We start from the raw sequence: 20,216 nt of genomic DNA, 5'->3' as shown, positions 1-20,216 counted from the left end.
TTTAAAATGCATTTATTTCAGGACCAACAAAATGATAAATAAAGGCAGTATGGAGAGGGCTTTGGAGCACAGTTTGGAGCTTCTTCTTGGGAAATCAAATTTGCAGTCAAGACGAAAAATCAACTGAATGAATAAAATGTTAAAAAGTACAACTTTAGAGACTTTATTTTTAGCATGCGGTGGGGTTCTGTGGTTTTCAGTGAAATCAATTGAAATCCTAGATACTGCCCTGCTGTTTAACGTGGGGGTTTCCAAAACACAGTAAGTAGCCTATCAGTCATGAAGACAAACAAAGCAGTTTACCATCTTGTCAGTACTCACAATCCTTCCGCTCAAAATTAGCAGTGTGTTTTTGTAATGCACGGTTTTATATAGGCCTACAGCCTATATTAACTCAACGTGCTGAAAAATAGCCGAAACAGTGTATTGCTTAATGGTGAGTCACTTCCGATGACTGTAACCGAGTGCGCGTGCGAGAAAAAAAATAGTCCCAAAATATCCGGCCGGAGCGGATGGCAGCGTAGTCTTAAAGGCGTTCACACTAGTCTACAAGTGCAGTAAAATAATGATGCACAGAAGTTAGCAGGATGGCAGCAGATTCACACAACATTGCGTGGATTCTTACCTTCCTCCTTGTGTCAGAGTGAGTAAATTAAGCAGACGACATTTATGAACTGTGAGAAACAACGTTAGACGCATAAACAATATCGAAACTTTATGGAAACGGAGGGTTTAGCTTCACCTCGATAGCATATCCGTAGTTTGGGTTTCAGGGGGTTAATCTGGGTTAAGGGTCGATATATAATTATGTATTGAAGCGTACTTAATAGATCGGGTTGATGGTGAGTGTCATGTAAAATGACTGGTTGGGATTTTAAGGACAGCGTGTTCAAAAACAAATCGATCGGTAACAGAAATCGCCGCAACACCAGACTACGTAAATAAATAGTCTACGTAAAAAAAAATCAGCCGTTAAAGAGAGGCGATTTTAAATATGACATTAAACGTAGCAATCAGGAATAATAACTAGTCGAAACGTTGGGTTGTAAAACTTACTTTCACTTTCGCTTTTCCTGTGTGGTTCTTCCCCTCGCCAGGGCCGTTTCCCCTTCCTCAGCCCAGTGTGTTGATGGCACCTACGAGCATGACGGGAAAGACTGTTGTCGCTGTGCTGCAGGTAAGTGTCAGTGGATGCACGACAACTTGACAACTTCATTGATAACATGTAATTCAATTTACAAGGTTTTGTTTTGTTTTTTGTATTTAGGAGACGTCATACTCCTGTCTTGAAGGCAGAGGTTAAAAAAATGGCTGTGAGATAGCATTTCTAAATGTATTAGGGTTTACATTAAAAGGACAGCTCATCCCAGCATCAGAAATATGTATTTTTATCTTACTTGTAGTGATGAGCTATAACATTAGTTAGCTTAGTTAGAGTAGCCTTTCACCCATGAGTAGGTGCACGCTTACTGCTGCAAATGGTGACATGTAAAGAAAACAGTTCACCTATGACCAATACTGCTGTTGTACCAATACTATGTTTTTAGATTTATTTTTTTATTTGCTGCCATGTCAGTTTGACACCAACTTAAAGAAAAAAGCTGAATCTCTAGACTTATCGAATTGATAACTAAACTTGTGTGACCACAAGGCAAGATTGTGGTTGTGGTTAGACTTAGTGAGGCCAGACAGCAAAAAGATATCCAGAGTATGTTGAGGTTCATCCTACTCATACATTTACTGACATAATTTATGCTAGCATCCTAACATGCAAGCTGAACTTGTGAGGGAGGTCAGATTTGTTACTTAGATCTATATGTGTGAGTTATTTTCTACAGTTTTATTTTTATGAAAGAACTGAGTGGATCTGATGCACTCTGCTGGCAGTCCTCAGTGATTTAGCAGTGTAGTTCTGCTAAAACAATTTTAAAATACACTTACACTAAAATACACTTAAGCAACGATAAACAAAACAAACAACACAATAACAACCACAGATAAGATTTTGTGTTGAGTAATGACAACATTTCTACTGTTAAACTCAGCCTTATTACACACAACCTTTAGCCACTTCAGAATGTTGAAACGTGTTAATGTTTTTAACAAGATATTTGTATGGTTGTTTCAAGTTGTTGCCATCTGTTTTGCGGGTAGTGGTGGTTGCATTCGGCTGTCTGTGTGCCCAAACTGAGTAAAATATATTTTTCTGGCTCTTGTGTCTCCTTACCATAGGTCAGCGTGTGGTGAAGCACTGTACTGAAAATCTACAATATGGAGAATGCGATCTCTGTGAGCCTGGGACATACAGCAGTAACCCTAATAACCAGATGCAATGTGAACTCTGCACGTCCTGTGCACACCCCAATGGTATAGACATAATGGGACACCACTGTTTTTACATTTTGAATTGTCACAATAGGAAAAGCAAAGGTGTTAGTAATAACCTTATTCAGGTGACCCAGTAAGCTGTGACAGTGACGAAACCCTGCTACCTAATACACAGACCCTTCAAGTTGTCTATAAACTAAACATTCTTGGATACATATCTTTTTCAAGTACATCTGATATAATGATGCACCAACTGATGCATTGTATCATATCTCTGCTTATACCAATCTTATTATATTGATCAGCCGGATGTGATCAATCATTAGAATGCTAATAAAACTATAACTGTAATTAAAATGTGCCCAAATGATCAGTCTTGACTTGAAGTGCAGTCACAGCTTCATTTTAACTGTAACAACAAAGAAGAATGATTGGAGTTAGAGCTGATGTCATTTCATCTATTAATTTTTAGTTAGCATTAGATTATTTGCAAACAGTTTTCATAATCAGTTCATTGTTAGAGGATATTCTCAAGCAAATATGTGTCACTTTTTTGTGATATGAAAATACAGTTTAAAGCAATATGATGGTCTGTCAGTTTCTCTAATGTCACTTGTATGGTTTTAATTTCCTTTTAGATAACCTAGAGGAGAAAGAACCCTGTACCCCTGCCAGGGACACAAAATGTCAATGTAAAAAGGATCACTTTTGTGTCAGTAACACAGGAATCTGTAAACTCTGCCACCCTTGTGATAAGTAAGTTCTGCTCCTCCAGATATTCGTAAATATTCGCCAGTTTATTGATTGTCCTCACAGACTGCCAGCTTAATAATTAATTTTGCTGTTATGATTTATAGTCACTCATACGTGCTTTTTTCTTTTGGGTCAAGATGTGTTGAAAACGGCATCAAAGTAGGCTGTACAAACATCAGTGACACAGTCTGCAATGACAAAGCTGAAGGTATGGTTAAGTTTAGTATGATTTCATTAATTCATGATGGCTTAAATTAGCATATTACCATGCCATTTATTTTGTTTGCAATAAGAATGTAATGTCTACACCTTTGTGTTTCAGGGGGTGTTTCAGAGGGAAATCATGGAAGAGTAATAGGCGGGATAATTGGTGGCATAATTGGAGTGATTGTTCTCGTAGTGGTTGTATTTGGTGTGTTTAGGTGGAGAAAGGGTGAGTATACTACTGCTATGCACCTGATAATGGGACTAACAGAGGGTACTAGGACCTTGTGTGTTTCTCTTTGAAATAGTACAGTAATAATAATACATGTGGTTCAGTTCACATTCAGTGCAGCAACATTCAGATTTAATTGCTTTATGTATCTTCTCAATAACGTGTTGCGTATCTTGTTTTTGGATCATTTGTCTCATCAGGGAACAAGAAACGCGCTGATGAAAATCAAAATGGAACTGATGTGGTAAGTTATTGTGTGATCTCCATTAATAACTCTCTGTCCTGCTCTGAGATGTCCTGTTTTTCAGAGTTTTGCGTGACCTCTGTTGATAAATGTACATGTATGATAAATGCTTTTCTGTCTCTTCTCAAATGTTGACATAGCTGCCCCTTTCTATAGGAGGGACAGGTTAGTTTTCTGAAACCACTGGTTCCCATGTTGGTGTGCGTGCTCTGTGTCAGTGTTATTGTGGTTAATCACTGTGCAATTGTAAGTCTTTTATTAATATTCATTCTGCTTCTGCTTCTCAGGAGGGGCGTTTACTTAGAGGTAAGAAATGTCCCAGAACATTTTTTAAGTGATACCGTGCTACAGATGTTTTTGATTATTTTCTGTTTTGAGCATGTCGGGTGAAATAGCTGATCATGTCATTAGTCAGTGTGATATTGTGTCTATGTTACCTGATGTCTGTTTGGGAGGGTTACGTTTTAATCATTAATTAATCAAAGACAAAGTTGCAACAGCCTTTAGGTCACATCTATGTTTTTTGCCCTTTTTTGTGGGAATTTTCCTTTCGCAATTGGATGTCACATGGATTTAGTTTTCTTTTTTGTGGCTCTGGCGCAGGAAGATGATGTCCCCATTCTTACCTGACTTCAAACCTGCCATAGTTTTTTTTTCCAAACGATGAAAATTAGCACAACTGACTGTGATTGACTGCAAAATTGCAGATGTGAGCAGCCATTCAGATGGTTAAAATCAGGCGACATAAGTGTAGAGATTGTGGCTGACTTCCTTTTTAATGACAGCATGGTTCCTTTGAATCTTCCTGTGTATTTTTTTTTACTCATTAGAATCAAATTGACCCTACAAGATTAATTAAGTTGTGTGTTGTACTGTGTTGCATCAGTCCTTATTTCTCCTGTCTTTCACATTGTTTTCAGACATCGGACCTCACCTGTCTGATATCGCAGATGTGATTGGATGGAAACCTATGCGGGATATAGCAATGCGTGACAAAATATCAGATGCTACTATTGATTCATGCAAACTGAACTACCCTGGTGATAGTCAGGAGCAGACACTCCAGCTACTAAAGATCTGGGTGGAGAGTCAGGGCATGAATGCAGGGAAGAACTTGATCCAGAGGCTCGAAACCAGTGGCAAAAGGAGCAAAGCTGAGGAAGTGATGCATATTTTGGATTGTGACAGTTAGATGAAATCCTCCAGCTTGAATGTGCCTGTTGTGAACACTTTTTAAGATATTTTTTTAAGAGATTTTAGAGGACTGTTGTGATCTGCAGTTGTGTTACCTGAGAATGACATAAAGAATTCACTGTTATTGGTTTCTCAGTTTATTAAATAGCAGGCCAAGATTTTCTGTCCTGTTTTCATCAAGTTGATTACACTGCTTGCACTGATTTACTACTGATTTACTAAGCTGTCTTCCCATTTATATAATTCATAATGTTTCTGAATCAGCTGCCACAGTTTTTTATTGTTAAAAAAAAATCTTAATAAATGTACAGTTGTGTCAGCATGTCATGTGGGTTTTGGTTTTCTTATATGAAACTGGGAGTGGTCTAGTTTTTAATATATTTTTTATATATTAAGTTCAGGTATCCCTAATATTCAAACCAGAATAACACAGTATACCTTCATTTCTAATTGTAATTGTACTCTCAGGAGTTTTTCTGAAATAAACTATAGGGCACCCATGTGTCTGTTTTCTTATCAAGGAACATTGCTGCATGCGGTAATTTTTTAATTAATTATATAATCAGGTATCTGGCAATTTTAACTTCACTCCACTACCTCCCTTCATGTCAGCTCAGATTTTAAGCCACTTCTCATGACTTATTAAATTGTAAATGGCCTCACCTGTTCAAATCTGTCTGATCTCATTATACATCATACTTGATCCTGTGCTATACACTCAAATTACAGGGCTCCTGTCTGAGAGCAAAGAGGTCAGCTGACTGCAGGGCCATTTTCCTAAATGCTCCTTTTCTCTGGAATAACCTTGTTGATATGAGGTAATCAGGATTCCCTTAAGGCCTCATCTAGGCTACACATTCATCTTCCTGCCTTAACTTTCATTAGTGCTGGCTTCCTCTACCTCAGGTCTCTGTTACCATCGTCCCTTCACCGGGCCAGTCTCATTCTCAGTGAATCTCTTTACTAGGTCTCCCCTGCCATATGGCTGTCTCTGATATCTGTGTGAATGCATGCGGCCTTGTCCTCTTGTATAGATGAGGTCATGTGGCTCATGTCCTACATTTGGTGACACCTGAAGTTGCTCCTTGATCCATATTCTTCACAGATGTTTTGCAGTCGACATGCATCTCTAATTTTGTTATCATACTTTGCATATACTGCAACTGTTTTTCTTTTCTGTACACACAATATCAATTACACGTGGGACCTTTTCCACTTTCCCTGAGGTTTCTTCCATTTTCCCCCATTAAATCAAAATCCTTTAGTAAAAAATATGTAAGTGTAATGTGATGTAAGAAATGTTTCAATAAATTGTGAAAAATTCAAAACCCAAGCTCTGTGTTCAACTTGCTTGTTTTGTATTAACCACCACTAAAACAGAAAGATATTTCTAAGAGTAAGACATCTGCATCACAGGAACTGAAGTATTTTACAATCTTTGGGAAAAATTACTGAAATGATCACACAATTACTGATGATTATTTTATTGTCTACTGACCAGTCATTGCAGTTCTATACTGAAAAATAAAACAACATTAACCAAAGTTGATGACTTGGGTGAAACTAGAACTCACTTCCACCTCTGATAGTGTACAATAATCAAAAGTATTGCAGCGTAAACTTTCCCTTTAATTCATGGTGGTTTAGTTTCTCAATCAAAGTTCCCCATTCTTTAACCTTCTATTTCAGTTAACAGATGAATAAACACTGACAAGAAGTTGGGAAGTTGGGGAAAAATCCCCATATTTCAAACTTTGCCATGAAAGATTTGATTGTCATGTGATGATTTGTCTTTATCGAAATATTGTGAGAATGTGCAATGAAATCAACAGCGTGCTTGCACAAAATATATGAGAATTTAAAGCAGGACACTGAAATACACTTAAAGTTCCAGCTCATCTACATTTAACTCTCTTTGGCTTTTATTGCTTATTCATGTAATCGTGTTACTATTCAAGTAAAAATGCTCTGAAAAAAATCAACACTATGAGCAACTCTTGTCGTTGTCATTTTATACACTGTTATTATAAACATATACCGATTGTAGCTCCTTTAAAGATCATGAAGGCTATAAGCATCTTGAAAACTGCTTGTCAATAAAAGTCTATCTATTGACATCATCTCACAACTAAGGAAGACATTCACCAGTTAGCCACAACATTATGAAGTGAAAAACATTAATCATCTTGTTACAATGGCACCTGGCAATGGGTGAGATATATTGGGCAGCAAGTGAACATTTTGTCCTTGAAGTTGATGTGTTGGATGCAGACAAAATTGCAAGCATAAGGATTTTAGTGACTTTGACAAGGGCCAATTGTGTTAGCAAGAGAACTGTGTCATAGCATCTCTAAAACCGCAGATCTTGTCAGATGTTCCTGGTCTGGAGTGGTCAGGACCTACCAAAAAGGGGCCAAGAAAGGAAAACCGGTTCACTGGTGCCAGGGTCATGGGTGGCCAAGGCTCAGTGATGCCAATAGGGAGCAAACGCTGGCCAGTGTTGTCCAATCCAATAGAACAGCTAACTGTAGCTCAAAGTATTGCAAAAAAGTTAATGCTAGTTCAGACAGAAGTTTGCCAGAACACACAGTATATTGCAGTTTTGCAGTTTCATTGTGTCTGAGGCTGCTTAGCCACAGACCAGTCAAGGTGCCCATTCTGACCTGGACCACTGAGCAATGGAAGAAGGTGGCCTGGTCAGATCAATCAAATTTTTTTTTTCCATTATGTGAATAGCTGAGTGGGAAGACTTGGCTCCAGGACACACTATGGGAAGAAGGCAAGCAGGTGGAGACAGTGTAATGTGTGGACATTGTTCTGCTGGGAAACCTTTGGCCCTGCCATTCATGTGGATGTGACACATGGTCACATCAAATGGTTCAAGAATGATGTGAGGAACACCACAAAGAGGTGCTGACATGGCCTCCAAATTCTCCAGATCTCAATCCAATCAAGCATCTCTGGGATCTGTTGGAAAAACAAGTTCAATCCATGGAGGCCCCACCTTGCAATTTATAGGACTTAAAGGATCTGCTACCGACAGCTTGGTGCCAGGTACCACAGCATACCTTCAGAGGCCTAGTGTAATTTGTGCCTTGACAGGTCATGGCTGTATTGGCGGCAAAAGCGTGACCTACTCAATATTAGACGGGTATTCATATTGTCATTGGCTAATTAATTAATAATAATTAATAATTAATAATACTAAGACTTTTCAAACAGATGATAATAATTAACATCAATGAATATCATAAACAATAAAACAGATCAAACCAGAAAATAGAAAATATGTCTTTTGAATTATGGGTTAAATGACCTTTTAGCCTCTTTAAGCTTTAAGCCTCTCTTTTTAGGCATTTCACATTTGGTTTAGTTTAGTTTCGTTTACTTTAGTTTAGTTTTATTTTGTTGAGATTGTTGATAGATTCCTAGCATATCTTCCAGGACCAGTAAAGAACATGAAACCATTTTAAGAGTTCAGCACATTGCTGCCCCATAAATAGACGAGGAAGGAAAACAGTTTTAGCCTGTTTATTTTTCGTGTGCTAATTCACTTGTCTGCTTTCATTTCTCATCATGTGGCTCAAAATTGCAACACTGATACCAGTGTGCCCTCATTCGCTTTTAACATCAGCTGGAGCTGCTTTAATAGAATCATGTTTGTAATCCAACAACCGGTTTTTAACATCAGGCTACTTGGGTGATTTTGTGGAGTTGCTTTGTTGAGACATCAGCATCATTATCAGGCTCATCAGTGTGCTCTCTACAGCAACTCCACATCATAAAAATAAATTCTGTTTTGAGTAAATATTTTAAAATTAAATACTAAGAGGAGGCTGCAAAGACGAAAACACAACTGTCAAAAAGCACAGAAATAGGGGACAATCAACATTATTTGTATGTAAAAAGCTGAATGAAATGGCTGAATATGCTAAATCAGTGTGCAATGTTAGATACATTTGTGGCAAATTGAGCCTCCAATCTATTGTTTTAGATTTATATGAGTGTGTATTTTATATTTATTGGTTCTTTAGTTTTTTTGTTCTTTCTTTCTCACTTCCTCTTTCCATCTAAGGGATCTACATCTTTGAAAAACTGGTAATGCTATAAAAAAAAAATCATGTATAAGTAATTCTCTTCTTCAGTGGAAATTGTTCTAACCCCGTGACGAGTGAAAACAGATGATGTTGTGCCTTCATGTGTTGCAATTACAGATGGGGATACAAGTTTGGATTTGACCGCTGGGAGGAACATGGGTGTGATGTATCTCACCAAGGTTCCCTGAAATGAAAACCGTTTGCCTGCACTGACACATTACTACATGCTTTGTCCAAAATGTCGTTTCAGATCCAAATTATGAGTGCTCCAGCAACAAGCCATAAACGGGACATGTCCTGCCATGTTTCCGTGCTGCATGTTCAAATTGGTATTAGGAAAATGTGGTGAGTCATGTTGAAATGAGGCAAACACCTGTAGTAAACCTGTGTGTCAAAGTAAAATGATTCCCCATAAAACTTCTTCATGTTTGAAGAAACCAGTAACACCCGTCTCATTATCTTATCAGCATGAGGAAAATGGGAAAGGTTGTTTGGGGAAAATAGTGATTAAATAAATGAAAAACAAGAGTAACATCAGGTTTTCACTTATTTTATCAGTCATGAGAGGTAAAGGAAATGTTATAAAAAGCTTTTATCTTTTTTACCAACAGATCAGAGGCTGAACGACAAGTATGAATCTTTATATTTCCTTTTACACTCTATTTAACATACTATTAGGCTACCGTATCTGTTGATGTATATTGACCAATAACCTTTTACTTTTTGTCAGTTTTGGGTCTCCAAATACAGGAGAGGGAGGACTCAGTAATTAAAAGATAAATTTTAATAATAATTTGATGAAATTCAGTAAAATTGAATTTCCCTCAGGATCAATAATCTATCTATCTATCTATCTATCTATCTATCTATCTATCTATCTATCTATCTAATTCCGAGGAAACATAAATATCACAGTCACATTCTGTGGGAAAGATACAATAAGATAAGATTTCCTTTATTGTCCCACAATGGGGAAATTCACATTGTTACAGCAGCAAAGTGAATAGTGAAAAACAGAGGTAGGCGTCGATAATAAACAATTTACAGAAGTGTAGGGAAAAAAGGAAGACCTAGAAATATAGACATAATATAAGCAGTTTAAGAAAATAAGAATTAATATTACAATGATTTAAGAGACCATAAGTGATACCTTGAAATACAGTCACATTACAATTTCAATTGAATTTCAACAGTGAGACAACTTCCAACTTTAAAGTTTAGATTCAAATTTTCTCATGTCTCTCTTAAAACCAGTAATAAATTATAGATTTTTGCTATAGTTTGCTATTGATGGTTGTAATCAAGACTAGAGACTTCATTAAGTCCATTTTCTTCATTGGTTGCTTTTTCTCTTGCAGGTTAACATCTGATAAAAGTCCTTAACATTTTCTGATAATCTCGACCTTTTAAAATCTGTGTGTTTGTTGAACTCTTCTGTATTCCTCTGCAGTGTGCCAAAAAGTCTGTCCCAGTGTGTGAAGTACGGTGCGTAGTTCACTTGGAATTTGAGGTGGTGGAGGCTGTGATGCTGAGCTCCTCCGTAGAGGCCAAAAGGCACTAGCCTATGCGGAGACCAGGGAAACTCATAGCCTGAATGAGTCTCCACAGACAGATAGATGTTAGTGACATAGAAGAGCACCTCTGTGAGTGGATGGCAGTCCAGAAGTGCAGGGTTCAGTGTTGTGAAGAAGCTGAGACTCAGCACCTCCCAGACATCTGTGTTTTCTGTCATCAGAGCGAAGGTGTCCATGTAGAAGTGGTGCTCCTTGTGAAAGAAATGGTACAGCCAGGACACCTTGTGGTGTAGCACGTGCCACAGAAAGTACTGCATGTCAAACAGGAGCAGGCAGGCCAGGACATCCTTAACAACACACAGCATCTCAGGTGCCAAAGGAGGAGAAAACACGGGTCTGAAGTACCAGTGCACAACAGACAGGGGGAAAATAAAACAGACGTGGTTGTAGAGAATATTCCGCAAGCACCTCCAAGTCATTGCCCATGTCACCTTGCTTTGAGGTTTAATCTTGAAGCGTTGTACCAGGGTCATTCTGGAACAGAGCAGATCCAGACAAACATAAGGCAAGCAGCAGCTCAGGTAGGCAGTCAGGGAGAATATAACTGGGAAAAATGGAGATCTGAGGAAGCTCTGTTGCCTCAGCCAGTCCCAAAGAATCTGCAGAGGAAGACTGTCTGCGCTCGCTGATCTCGTCATCTTTGCAGTGTGAGGAAACTTCACTGCTCTGACACATTTATACTTGGTGATGTGTTGCGTCGTTGTGTAAGACACTTCTTGCATTTCCTGAGAGGAAGAAATGAATACAGACCAAACTTCATGGGATATTCATCCAGTCATCTAAACGCCCTTTAACTTGGCACCATCATTATTTTGGAGACACGCTTGCTTAAGGCTTGTACCAACATAACAATTCCAGTGTTGATGCAACAGTATCCATCAGTGACTGAAACGACGTTAATGTGTTTCGTGACTGTCAATCAGTGGATTTCTGCTTCCAGTGATCAAAGCTGTAATTGCTGTCTTGGTTCTTAGCTGTCATAAGGAACGAGTTCACTAGGTGCCTCCCATGTGTTTCATCTTCCCTTACTTTGGGCCTCTTTTGCTCAAGAATGCAGCACCACCTAGTGGATGCAAAATATTTCTTGTTGCAAATGCGGTTTCTGCTGAAGTAGAGGTGACATGGGAACCATCCTGTAACATAACAGTATAAACCTGTGCTGCTTGTTGCATTTCCAAAGTTAGCAGTGATCTCATATGTAACATCAGACCCACATCAAGGCACAATTTTTGATTGTAAAATGTTAAGGTTTTTCTTTATTTGGTTTGCCTTTTGCAGCAAACTTTGGGTGACTGTGATAGAGTTTTCACAACTTTCTGAATTCTTACAAACCAATCAATAGATTAATTAATGGAGAAAATAATCATCAGTTGCAGTCTGCTACAGACTATTTCAAAATTAACTCTACCTCAGATAACGACAAATCAAATAAAATATCCTGCTTTAACATTAATGCATGTAATATTCAATAATAGATCAGTCACAGGGGCCATTTTCCTGCACTTAGAAACCTACTTTTATTGATTAATATTTTAAGTACAGTATCCTGATTATGGTCAATCAATGCATGACTTTATCTTGCAGGGACAAATTTTTACAGCACTTTTGAATAATTCTGCTGCCTTCATAGCTCCCTCCATGATGATCTTTTTTTCATAGCTGCAAAATAAAACTAAATGTAACCTATTTATCCTACATCATATTTTTTACATGTATGTTTTAAATCTGGACAGTGGGTGTGACTGTGAGATAGTGGATTAAGTGTGGATTAAAAGTGCAAAAGGCATAAACTTAACTAGTCCATTAAAAATACCTTCCAGATGAAATATCTTCTACCAGAACTGTAGCCTGCAGTTAATGCAGTATAATACATTAGACTGATTTAGATTCTAGGTGATATTAAATAGCATTTATGACAGGATTGTTCAAGTCCATCATGCTCCTGACAGCTCAAACTCCCCGCTTGGGTGGCTCAGAGGAAGCTAGGCGGTGTCTTTCTGCATGGGTGGAGCTCACAGTCAGGAAATGTGTAAGAGAAAAGCTGCGAAACTGCTCCCTCGTTGTTCGCATGAGATGACCAGGATGTTTTCAGCGGAGGATCTCCGCCAAACGACTTTATCGCCATGAGCTGGACAAAGAGAAGAACTTAAAGGTGAGTTAATAAACTCGTTCACACAGCATGGCTGATAGTTTTTCAGTTGTCTTCTCTGGACTCTACATCGACAAGGAGCGAGTTCCGAGCCGCTAACTGTGCAATTATGCTGCCCCAATTTTGTGCTTGCTGTTGCTCAAATTAAGTAAACGTTGTTGTTTGCTTCAGAACTTTACACAGCATCCCACAGAGCAGGTTTTGTTAGCTGGGCAGGCTGTAACGTGACTCATGCGTCTGGAATAACGTCTGCCTTCACGTTTCCGTGATGACTTTTTCCCCCCCCCTCATTTTTGTTACTAAGACAACCGAGGAGGTAACCGTTGACACTTTGGTACACATCTACGTCACAGTTGTTTCTACTCCAGTTTGCAGTTTAATGGTAGTCACTAGTGGTCGAAGTACATTTACACAAATACAAATTGCAAATACATTTGACATTTACACACTTGTGTTAATGTAGTTTAGTACAATTCACACCTTTTACTCAAGTAAAAGTATCACAAATGGTGTAAGAGAACTGCGATCAAAGAAGTAAAGGTGCAAGTGTCAACATCAAAATTAAGATCTGATCAATACTGGTAAGTACACGTTCATCTCGTTACAGTTGGTAAATGTTGACTTTATACTGCTGCCTATTTTAATGTACAATAACACAAGATTTCTTAATAATGTAACCAAAATTAATCTAGTGGAGTAAAATAAGTACAATAAATAGTTTATTTCCAGCACTGACTTTCCTTATTGTACTCTGTACTGCTATACATTCATTTTTTAAGAAAATATAGTTTTACTGACAGCTGTAGTAAATTTACAGATGAAGATGTTTCATCCAAAAATGATAAAATAAGAAGTATTTCTGTTGATTTAAACTACAAAACACGTAGTGAGTACAACTCGACCAGCTGAAACATGCTGCTCATGTGTTAAGGCATAATAATAATCTAGTGATATCAAAGTTTTGCTAATAATATTTGACCAAATTTTTTATGCCACAAGTTTTACAAGATACAAGATAGGTTTATTTGTCACAGTGAAATTCTTTTTGTCCCTGCTACTAAAAAAATAGGTAAGTAAAATTAAATACTGTAAAATAGAAACCTATCTATCTATCTAAAGGTTTGTTTACAAAAGCTAACATTAGACACTTTGGTTACTGGTCACACCAGACCAAGGCTGTTGCAGGCTGGTCGCAAACCCCCTGAAAACTGAGCAGGGGTGTGTTTTATTGCAATCTGTCTTTTACACAAACTGGCCTGCAGTTGTCACCAAAATCTTTTCGAAAAAGGTTAGTAACTGAACATTGAACTTGAACTTTGTTCATGCCGACTACAGTATTCATGTTCTGTAACAACAGACGATCTCAAAAAAATGTTAATGAACCACAGCACAAGCAGGACTTTCTGTCTAGCTTGATGTTTGTTTGGATGGATGGACTGAGCCATGTTGTGTTGAAAGTGTTGGAAAACATCCCAGGAGTGAGTAAGTCGTGGGAAGTTTCCCTGGTCTGTGACCTCACGTACTCTGCCATTACTGCACTGCCATTTTGAAGTCTGTCAGAGAAAGACTTATCTTACAGTGAGATCATGATATATGTGTGCTTCCTGTTTCTTATTTCTGTTACTTGCAAACAGAAGTCCCAATTTGAGCATGTCATGTGACTTCAGACTTTCAGTCCATCCTCACCAGAGCAGTGTGTCGTTGTTTCTATAAGCTCTACTCTAGTATGCTTGGAGCATGCTCAGAAAGAGAATTATGTAATTTCCTCTTTTATACAGTATATTGCATTACTTGTCCATCATCTGATGACGTCCAGGAAAGAATAATATCAGTGTGAGCATTTTCCACATTGTTTAACTCAAAATTTAAGTTGGACATTTTCCAGAAAGGGTGGTGTCGTTGATTTTGCTTTGCACAAAATGTTAACAGGATGTAGATGTTAAGAGGCACAACGTTGGTAAGTGAATAGGTTTATCAGAGAAGGCCAACTTCTTGTAAAGGGCTCAATCTTCCTTCCTCCCATGTTGCACAGTCTGATACTGAGCGTCACTCAGCCCACTGCCTCTATATTTAGAGGTACAATCTGTGCTTCCCGCTGGGGTGGAGTTTAGCTTGACAAAAATAGGTTGATGTTTTTGTTGTTTTTTTTTCATTTCTGCCCTGATTTTCATACCTTTTATTCGGTACAGCAGTATTAATTTTTGTCTTAGATCCACTTCAATAAAACTGGCATTTCTTTTTTGTTTTTGTTTCAGGATCTGAGCTGCAACAGCCCAGACGTCTGCAAGGTGCTTAAATGTGCAAGTTAGGAACAAGCTAAAGATGCAGGGGGCCATTGCACGAGTGTGTGTGGTAGTGGCTGCAGCCATATTAAACCACCCCTTGCTCTTTCCTCAAGAGAATACCACGCTCCCGGACCAGGATAAGGAGCTGATGGCTCGCATGCGGGAGCACGAGGAGAGGCTGGAAATGGAGCAGGCCAAGTTGGAGAAAGAGCTTTCACAGCTGGACTTAAAGCAGGAAGAAGCTAGCCCCGAGGAAGGTTATAGTTGGTACTTTTGGAGCACTGTGTCTTTCATCATATTCTTCACAATCGAGATGTGCAGGGTGAATCTTGCTGACACAGAAATCCGGCCAGTTGAGGATGAAGACATATTTTCAGAGAGCGGATCCGTCACACCCAGGACAATGGTACTAGATAAGGACGTCCTGAACAACTTCTGTGACAAATGCACATACACTTCTTCGCACGAAAACTGGAGGGTGAGGGAGTTTGTTGAAGGTTTTGCTGACGACTTGCTGGAATCGCTCAGGAGCTTGTGTGACAGGGAGGCAGACATGGAAGTCGGGGACTTTGTCGGAATTGGAAGCATGTTTGAGTCTTGGAAGGTGTACAGGCCACTGATGTGCGACCTTATAGTGCCTTTCTCACCTCCAGATCCGTACTCCTTCCAGTTCAATCTGTGGTGCAGCACCTCCAGTGACATTCCTCCAAACATGCAGGGCTGTGGGAAGATAAAGGTGAGCAGGTTTGGAGAGAACGAGGAAGGCTGTCTGTGTGGCTATGCTAATCTCGGAGAGGACATGTTGTGCCTGTTGCATAGCAAGAATGACACACTCAGAGTGGACCACAGTCCTGATGAACTGCTGTGTTTCAGGAACACACCTTTCCTAGCCAAAGATCAAGTCATGAAGTGGTTTCAGATCTCTGTAACCAAAGCGTGGGGACGCATTTCTCACAAATATGACTTTGAGGTCAATTTTCGCAACCTGGATGCCGCCGGTGCCTTGAAGATTCGATTCCGTTCGGGGAAGGTCATTGTATTGAACATCATACCAGTGGTTCAGTGGGAGGATACAGATGCTTATTTTGTGTCACACTTTCCATCAGATTGTGACAGCTCTCCTGACCCATACTGGTCCCTCTCTTTTGCGGTGTACGAGAGGAATTTGCTAAAACATTTTGCTAAACGCCTACCACAAAATTCCTGTCATTTACACTGCCTTCAGATTGTTACTTTTCTACACACAAAGCAGACAGGGCTCACAGGGAAAAGTGCCCTTACCAACTACCACTTGAAGACTGCTCTGTTGCACTTGTTGCTGAGTAAAAGGCTCTCTGCGTGGGGCATTGAGAGTATGGAGCACAGGCTTCGGGATTTGCTCAGCTTCTTGCAGAGGAGCCTGGAGGAGAAGAGACTGCATCATGTTCTGATTGGGAACAGCAAAGTGCCACAAGAGGTTCAGGTTCCTGAGATAATTCGTAAAACGGAGCCCATCAATCTTTTCCGGTCTCTGGTGTTGCAAAGGGAGCTTCATGCAGCAACTTTCAGGCATTTCCACGAGATGTTGAGAAATGCCCCTGTGCTCATAGAAGAGTACACACCTCACTTACCAAATGGAGGTTTACACCACAGCCTAGACTAAAGCGTGTGACCTTTGACAGTGTTCGTTGTCTGAATTATTTTCTTAAGCTTAGCACTAGAACATCTTTAAATATCATTCAGTGTTATTAAGAAAAATTTCCCAGATAAATGAAAAGGTGAGCAAACAACAGTTACTTTAGTTATGACTGATGTCTAGATATGTAGTGGTTTTTGGGGCAGCTGCTTTTATCCTCATTGTAACCAGTGTATTGAGAATGTGGCCTCCTAATAGCACATAGCAACATTTCATCAGTGGCTTCTGGTGTTTGTTAAATCTAGTGGCAAAGCAGTGTGTCCTATAAGTTTAGTTTTAATGGGTATACGGTTTATCCATGTAGACAGTTTCTGAAGCCAACTTGTTTCAGAGATGTAACCTGGAGGAGTGGTTTTTAGTGCATATCTGTCTCTAAAAAAGGCAGCAACATGGAATGATGAACAATGATCATTTTATAAAAACATTGCAGCATTTATCTGAAAAGACAAAGCACTTTTGTCTGTTGGGGAAACATTTTAACAGAAATACCTCTCTTGTTATGCCAGTCTAATGGGAATATTTTACCAACCAGTATACCAGTTTTTGGTGCTTTCATTCATATTGTTGCAAATGTTACGGCAGCTATTACATTTTGTAATGTTCAATGCTAAATAGTATTGCTCTGTGCAGCTGGGGGGTGTAGACAGAAAATTCAGAATCAGGTCACAAGTTTACCCTATTGTTACATCAAAAACAGACTCAAAAAAAGCAAAAATTGGACAGTTAAGGTTTGATTCTTGTAGATTCTAAAGCCCATAGTCTAGTCATAGGGAGCGTAGACATACAAAATTCAGAGTCAGGTCACAACTTTACCCTCTCCCTCTTGTTACATCAAAAACAGACTCAAGAAAAGCAAATATTGGACAGTTAAGGTTTGATTCTTGTAGATTCTAAAGCCCATAGTCTAGTCATAGGGAGCGTAGACAGAAAATTCAGAGTCAGGTCACAACTTTACCCTCTTGTTACATCAAAAACAGACTCAAGAAAAGCAAAAATTGGACAGTTACGGTTTGATTCTTGTAGCTTCTAAAGCCCATAGTCATAGTTGGGTTTCCCCTCTACATAAGTCTTGTAGAAGGCCTTGTAAGTGTCCACACTGTGCAAGGTGGCTTTGACAACTGGGTCCTCAGACATCCGCTCCACCCACTTCTTCAGTTCAGGTGTGCCGTCAAGGCAGCTGAAAAGACAAAGGGAATCAAATAATTATTAAGACCAAAGTACACCACACAAACAAGTCACACTCATAAATTATAGCAGATGTCATAATGTAAAGATGACAAATAATGCCTGTTCCTGTGAGATTCCCAGCTCCTAACTATACAGCTCTTACTTTTGTACTGTACCTAATATTTGTACTTCATGCTCCTTTCTGTGCTCTTTTGAAATGCTTCCAGAAATAAAATATATTTATTTTTAAAATTTCCTGAGAGATAATTACTTACTGTTTCAGTTGAAACATATCAATCCTGTAGAACCATGGCAACATCATGTAGTCTATCATAGTGATGGAATCACCATGAAAGAACTTGGTCTTCTTTTTAACTAAGTCCTGAAAAAAAATTCATTACAGGGATCAGTTATTTAAAACACTGTAAACAAGCCACTGAAGACGGACTCATGGATCTCATTTACTCATTATCTATGACCATTTATTTGAATTCCTAAGGTATTACAGATGCAGTACTGCTCATTCCTGGTGATGATTTTGACTTAATAATCTCCCTAATTATATATGTCTGTTTAACATGTAACAAAACATGAACACTTGACCTTTTAACCTACCTCATTTAATTTGGAAAGTTTCTCTTTCAGTTCAGTTTCCAGTCCTGAGACATCCTCGCTATTCATTCTTTCCATTGGGATCTTGTAGAAGTATGGTGTTATCTGTAGAAAACAGTGTAATTATTATGATTATTTAGACAATGGTAACAGTAGACAATTATACAAAACAAGAAAGCAGGATTTAGATGCAAGTCTGAAAAATACGATACCTTGGAAAAATGCTCCAGCATCATCTTCTGTTGAGCTTTACCATAAGGAGAGGAAGGAAGCAGCTTCTTCTCAGGGTAAACTTCATCCAGGTATTCACAGGTGATGGGAGATTCGTAAATCACTTCACCAGCAGGTGTCTCCAGTGTTGGGACAAGACCAAAAGGATTCTTCTTAAGAAACCACTCAGGTTTGTCCTTGAGGTTGATGTTGATGGTGTCATACCTGCAAAAAAAACAAACAAACAGACAAACAAAAAAAACATGCAATGCTAATTTAATCATAGCACAGGTTAAAGAAATTTCAGGTTTTGGTATAGGTGATGCCATGGTTTAAAATAAATCATAATGAAATGTCTTTACTTGATCCCTTTTGCATTCAGCACTAATCTGGCCCTATCAGCGAAGGGGCAGAATCTCATGCTGTAAAGTCTGATGTGATCTTTAGGGACTGGACCGGGTGCAGGACTTCCTGAAAGAAAAACAAAAAGAAATTTCAATTGATAAGAAAGTACAACTAGGAGAAAATCTTGATTTATGTGTGATAATATTAATGTCTGCAAGTAACCAAATTGTTTCAGAGGAAAATATTGTACTTTATACTGTAAATTTAACTAACTCCTACAGTTACTGGTTTCTGTATAAATTAATATTCAACACACCAAACATAATTATTTGATCCCTTCTGGTACTTCAAGTACATTTTGCAAATTATACTTTACTTTAATGCAGGGCTTTTACTCAGTGGGGTATTTTTACATTGTGTTTTTACTACTTTTACTTCAGTAAGGTAAAAAGTGTAATTTACTTTAAAAAGTAAAGTAAAACAGTCTGTTTGAATCCTTTCAGCCTTTTACAGTCACAAACAGACTTTTCTAACAAGCAACTGCAATTATTTATTTTTTAAAAAACCTGGATATTTTAGTCGTCTTACAAAAATGCAAGTCATCAGCCTTAAAAACGCACCAAAGTCAATACAGATAACACTTCGTTATCTAGTGTTCTATTAACTGGGGTGAATAGGTCATCCCGTGTCACAATGACTTTGCAATAATATGGCTACTTGCTCATGGCATTTCTGAAGTCAGAGCGGAAGTAATGAGACAGCAAACAATTGACGACATGTTAAGTTCTTTTTTCCCCAGAAATTCGAACATAAACCAATGCACTCGGTGAAAAATAAAGTGAACACGTATTAACCTCTGAGATGCACGTGACAGACTTTAGGAAGTGTATTGCTAAGTAGTTCACTTGCCAGAAAACGTGACAGTAGCCTGCAAGATATTTCAGTTAGCTGAGTAATAGCCGTATGTCTTACCTTTGGCGAAACACTTTTCAGTAGACATCTTTGGACCTCAGGTGGTAAATGGAATCAGAGTGAAAATGATCTTCACACGAACAGAGTAGCTCAATAAGAAACGAGTCCTATCTCCAGCAAAAGCGTTTTAATTTATTTGTATCCTACTTCCGTAATGGGTGCGTCGGATAAACTA

General features: G+C 38.6%; 4 protein-coding genes across 6 annotated transcripts; 2 read left to right on the top strand and 2 right to left on the bottom strand.

Annotated features, from left to right (window-relative positions):
* The first annotated feature begins 486 nt into the window (after positions 1 to 486).
* fas (Fas cell surface death receptor) lies at positions 487 to 5,277 on the top strand. 2 transcript variants are annotated; one of them, XM_046402578.1, is made up of 9 exons: positions 487 to 643; positions 1,098 to 1,177; positions 2,233 to 2,367; positions 2,967 to 3,084; positions 3,219 to 3,289; positions 3,416 to 3,514; positions 3,718 to 3,761; positions 4,049 to 4,067; positions 4,682 to 5,277. In XM_046402578.1, the coding sequence occupies exons 1-9, from the start codon at positions 588 to 590 to the stop codon at positions 4,951 to 4,953; spliced, it is 894 nt and encodes a 297-aa protein (XP_046258534.1). In that variant the 5' UTR covers positions 487 to 587; the 3' UTR covers positions 4,954 to 5,277. The 2 variants fall into 2 exon arrangements, with proteins under 2 accessions (XP_046258534.1, XP_046258533.1); XM_046402577.1 differs by having other exon boundaries at positions 3,404 to 3,514.
* A 4,698-nt stretch (positions 5,278 to 9,975) lies between these two features.
* Positions 9,976 to 11,303, bottom strand: LOC124065640 (cholesterol 25-hydroxylase-like protein). Its single transcript, XM_046401196.1, has one exon. The coding sequence runs from the start codon at positions 11,262 to 11,264 to the stop codon at positions 10,386 to 10,388; it is 879 nt and encodes a 292-aa protein (XP_046257152.1). The 5' UTR covers positions 11,265 to 11,303; the 3' UTR covers positions 9,976 to 10,385.
* Positions 11,304 to 12,602: 1,299 nt separating this feature from the next.
* Positions 12,603 to 17,201, top strand: LOC124065639 (inositol 1,4,5-trisphosphate receptor interacting protein). 2 transcript variants are annotated; one of them, XM_046401193.1, is made up of 2 exons: positions 12,603 to 12,778; positions 15,031 to 17,201. In XM_046401193.1, the coding sequence occupies exon 2, from the start codon at positions 15,098 to 15,100 to the stop codon at positions 16,700 to 16,702; it is 1,605 nt and encodes a 534-aa protein (XP_046257149.1). In that variant the 5' UTR covers positions 12,603 to 12,778; positions 15,031 to 15,097; the 3' UTR covers positions 16,703 to 17,201. The 2 variants fall into 2 exon arrangements, with proteins under 2 accessions (XP_046257149.1, XP_046257150.1); XM_046401194.1 differs by lacking the exon at positions 12,603 to 12,778 and adding an exon at positions 12,808 to 13,356.
* Positions 17,128 to 20,197, bottom strand: LOC124065641 (glutathione S-transferase omega-1-like). The gene is made up of 6 exons (XM_046401197.1): positions 20,042 to 20,197; positions 19,087 to 19,195; positions 18,727 to 18,949; positions 18,518 to 18,619; positions 18,178 to 18,284; positions 17,128 to 17,912 (listed from the first exon to the last, which is right to left on the bottom strand). Exons 1-6 carry the CDS (start codon positions 20,067 to 20,069, stop codon positions 17,762 to 17,764), a joined length of 720 nt encoding a protein of 239 aa, XP_046257153.1. The 5' UTR covers positions 20,070 to 20,197; the 3' UTR covers positions 17,128 to 17,761.
* Positions 20,198 to 20,216: the final 19 nt, after the last annotated feature.

The sequence above is a fragment of the Scatophagus argus genome, chromosome 10 (genome assembly GCF_020382885.2).
Source record: "Scatophagus argus isolate fScaArg1 chromosome 10, fScaArg1.pri, whole genome shotgun sequence".
Classification (NCBI taxonomy): domain Eukaryota; kingdom Metazoa; phylum Chordata; class Actinopteri; family Scatophagidae; genus Scatophagus; species Scatophagus argus.
The sequence above is the reverse complement of the archived record's forward strand: the minus strand, read 5'-3'. Positions and strand labels throughout refer to the sequence as shown.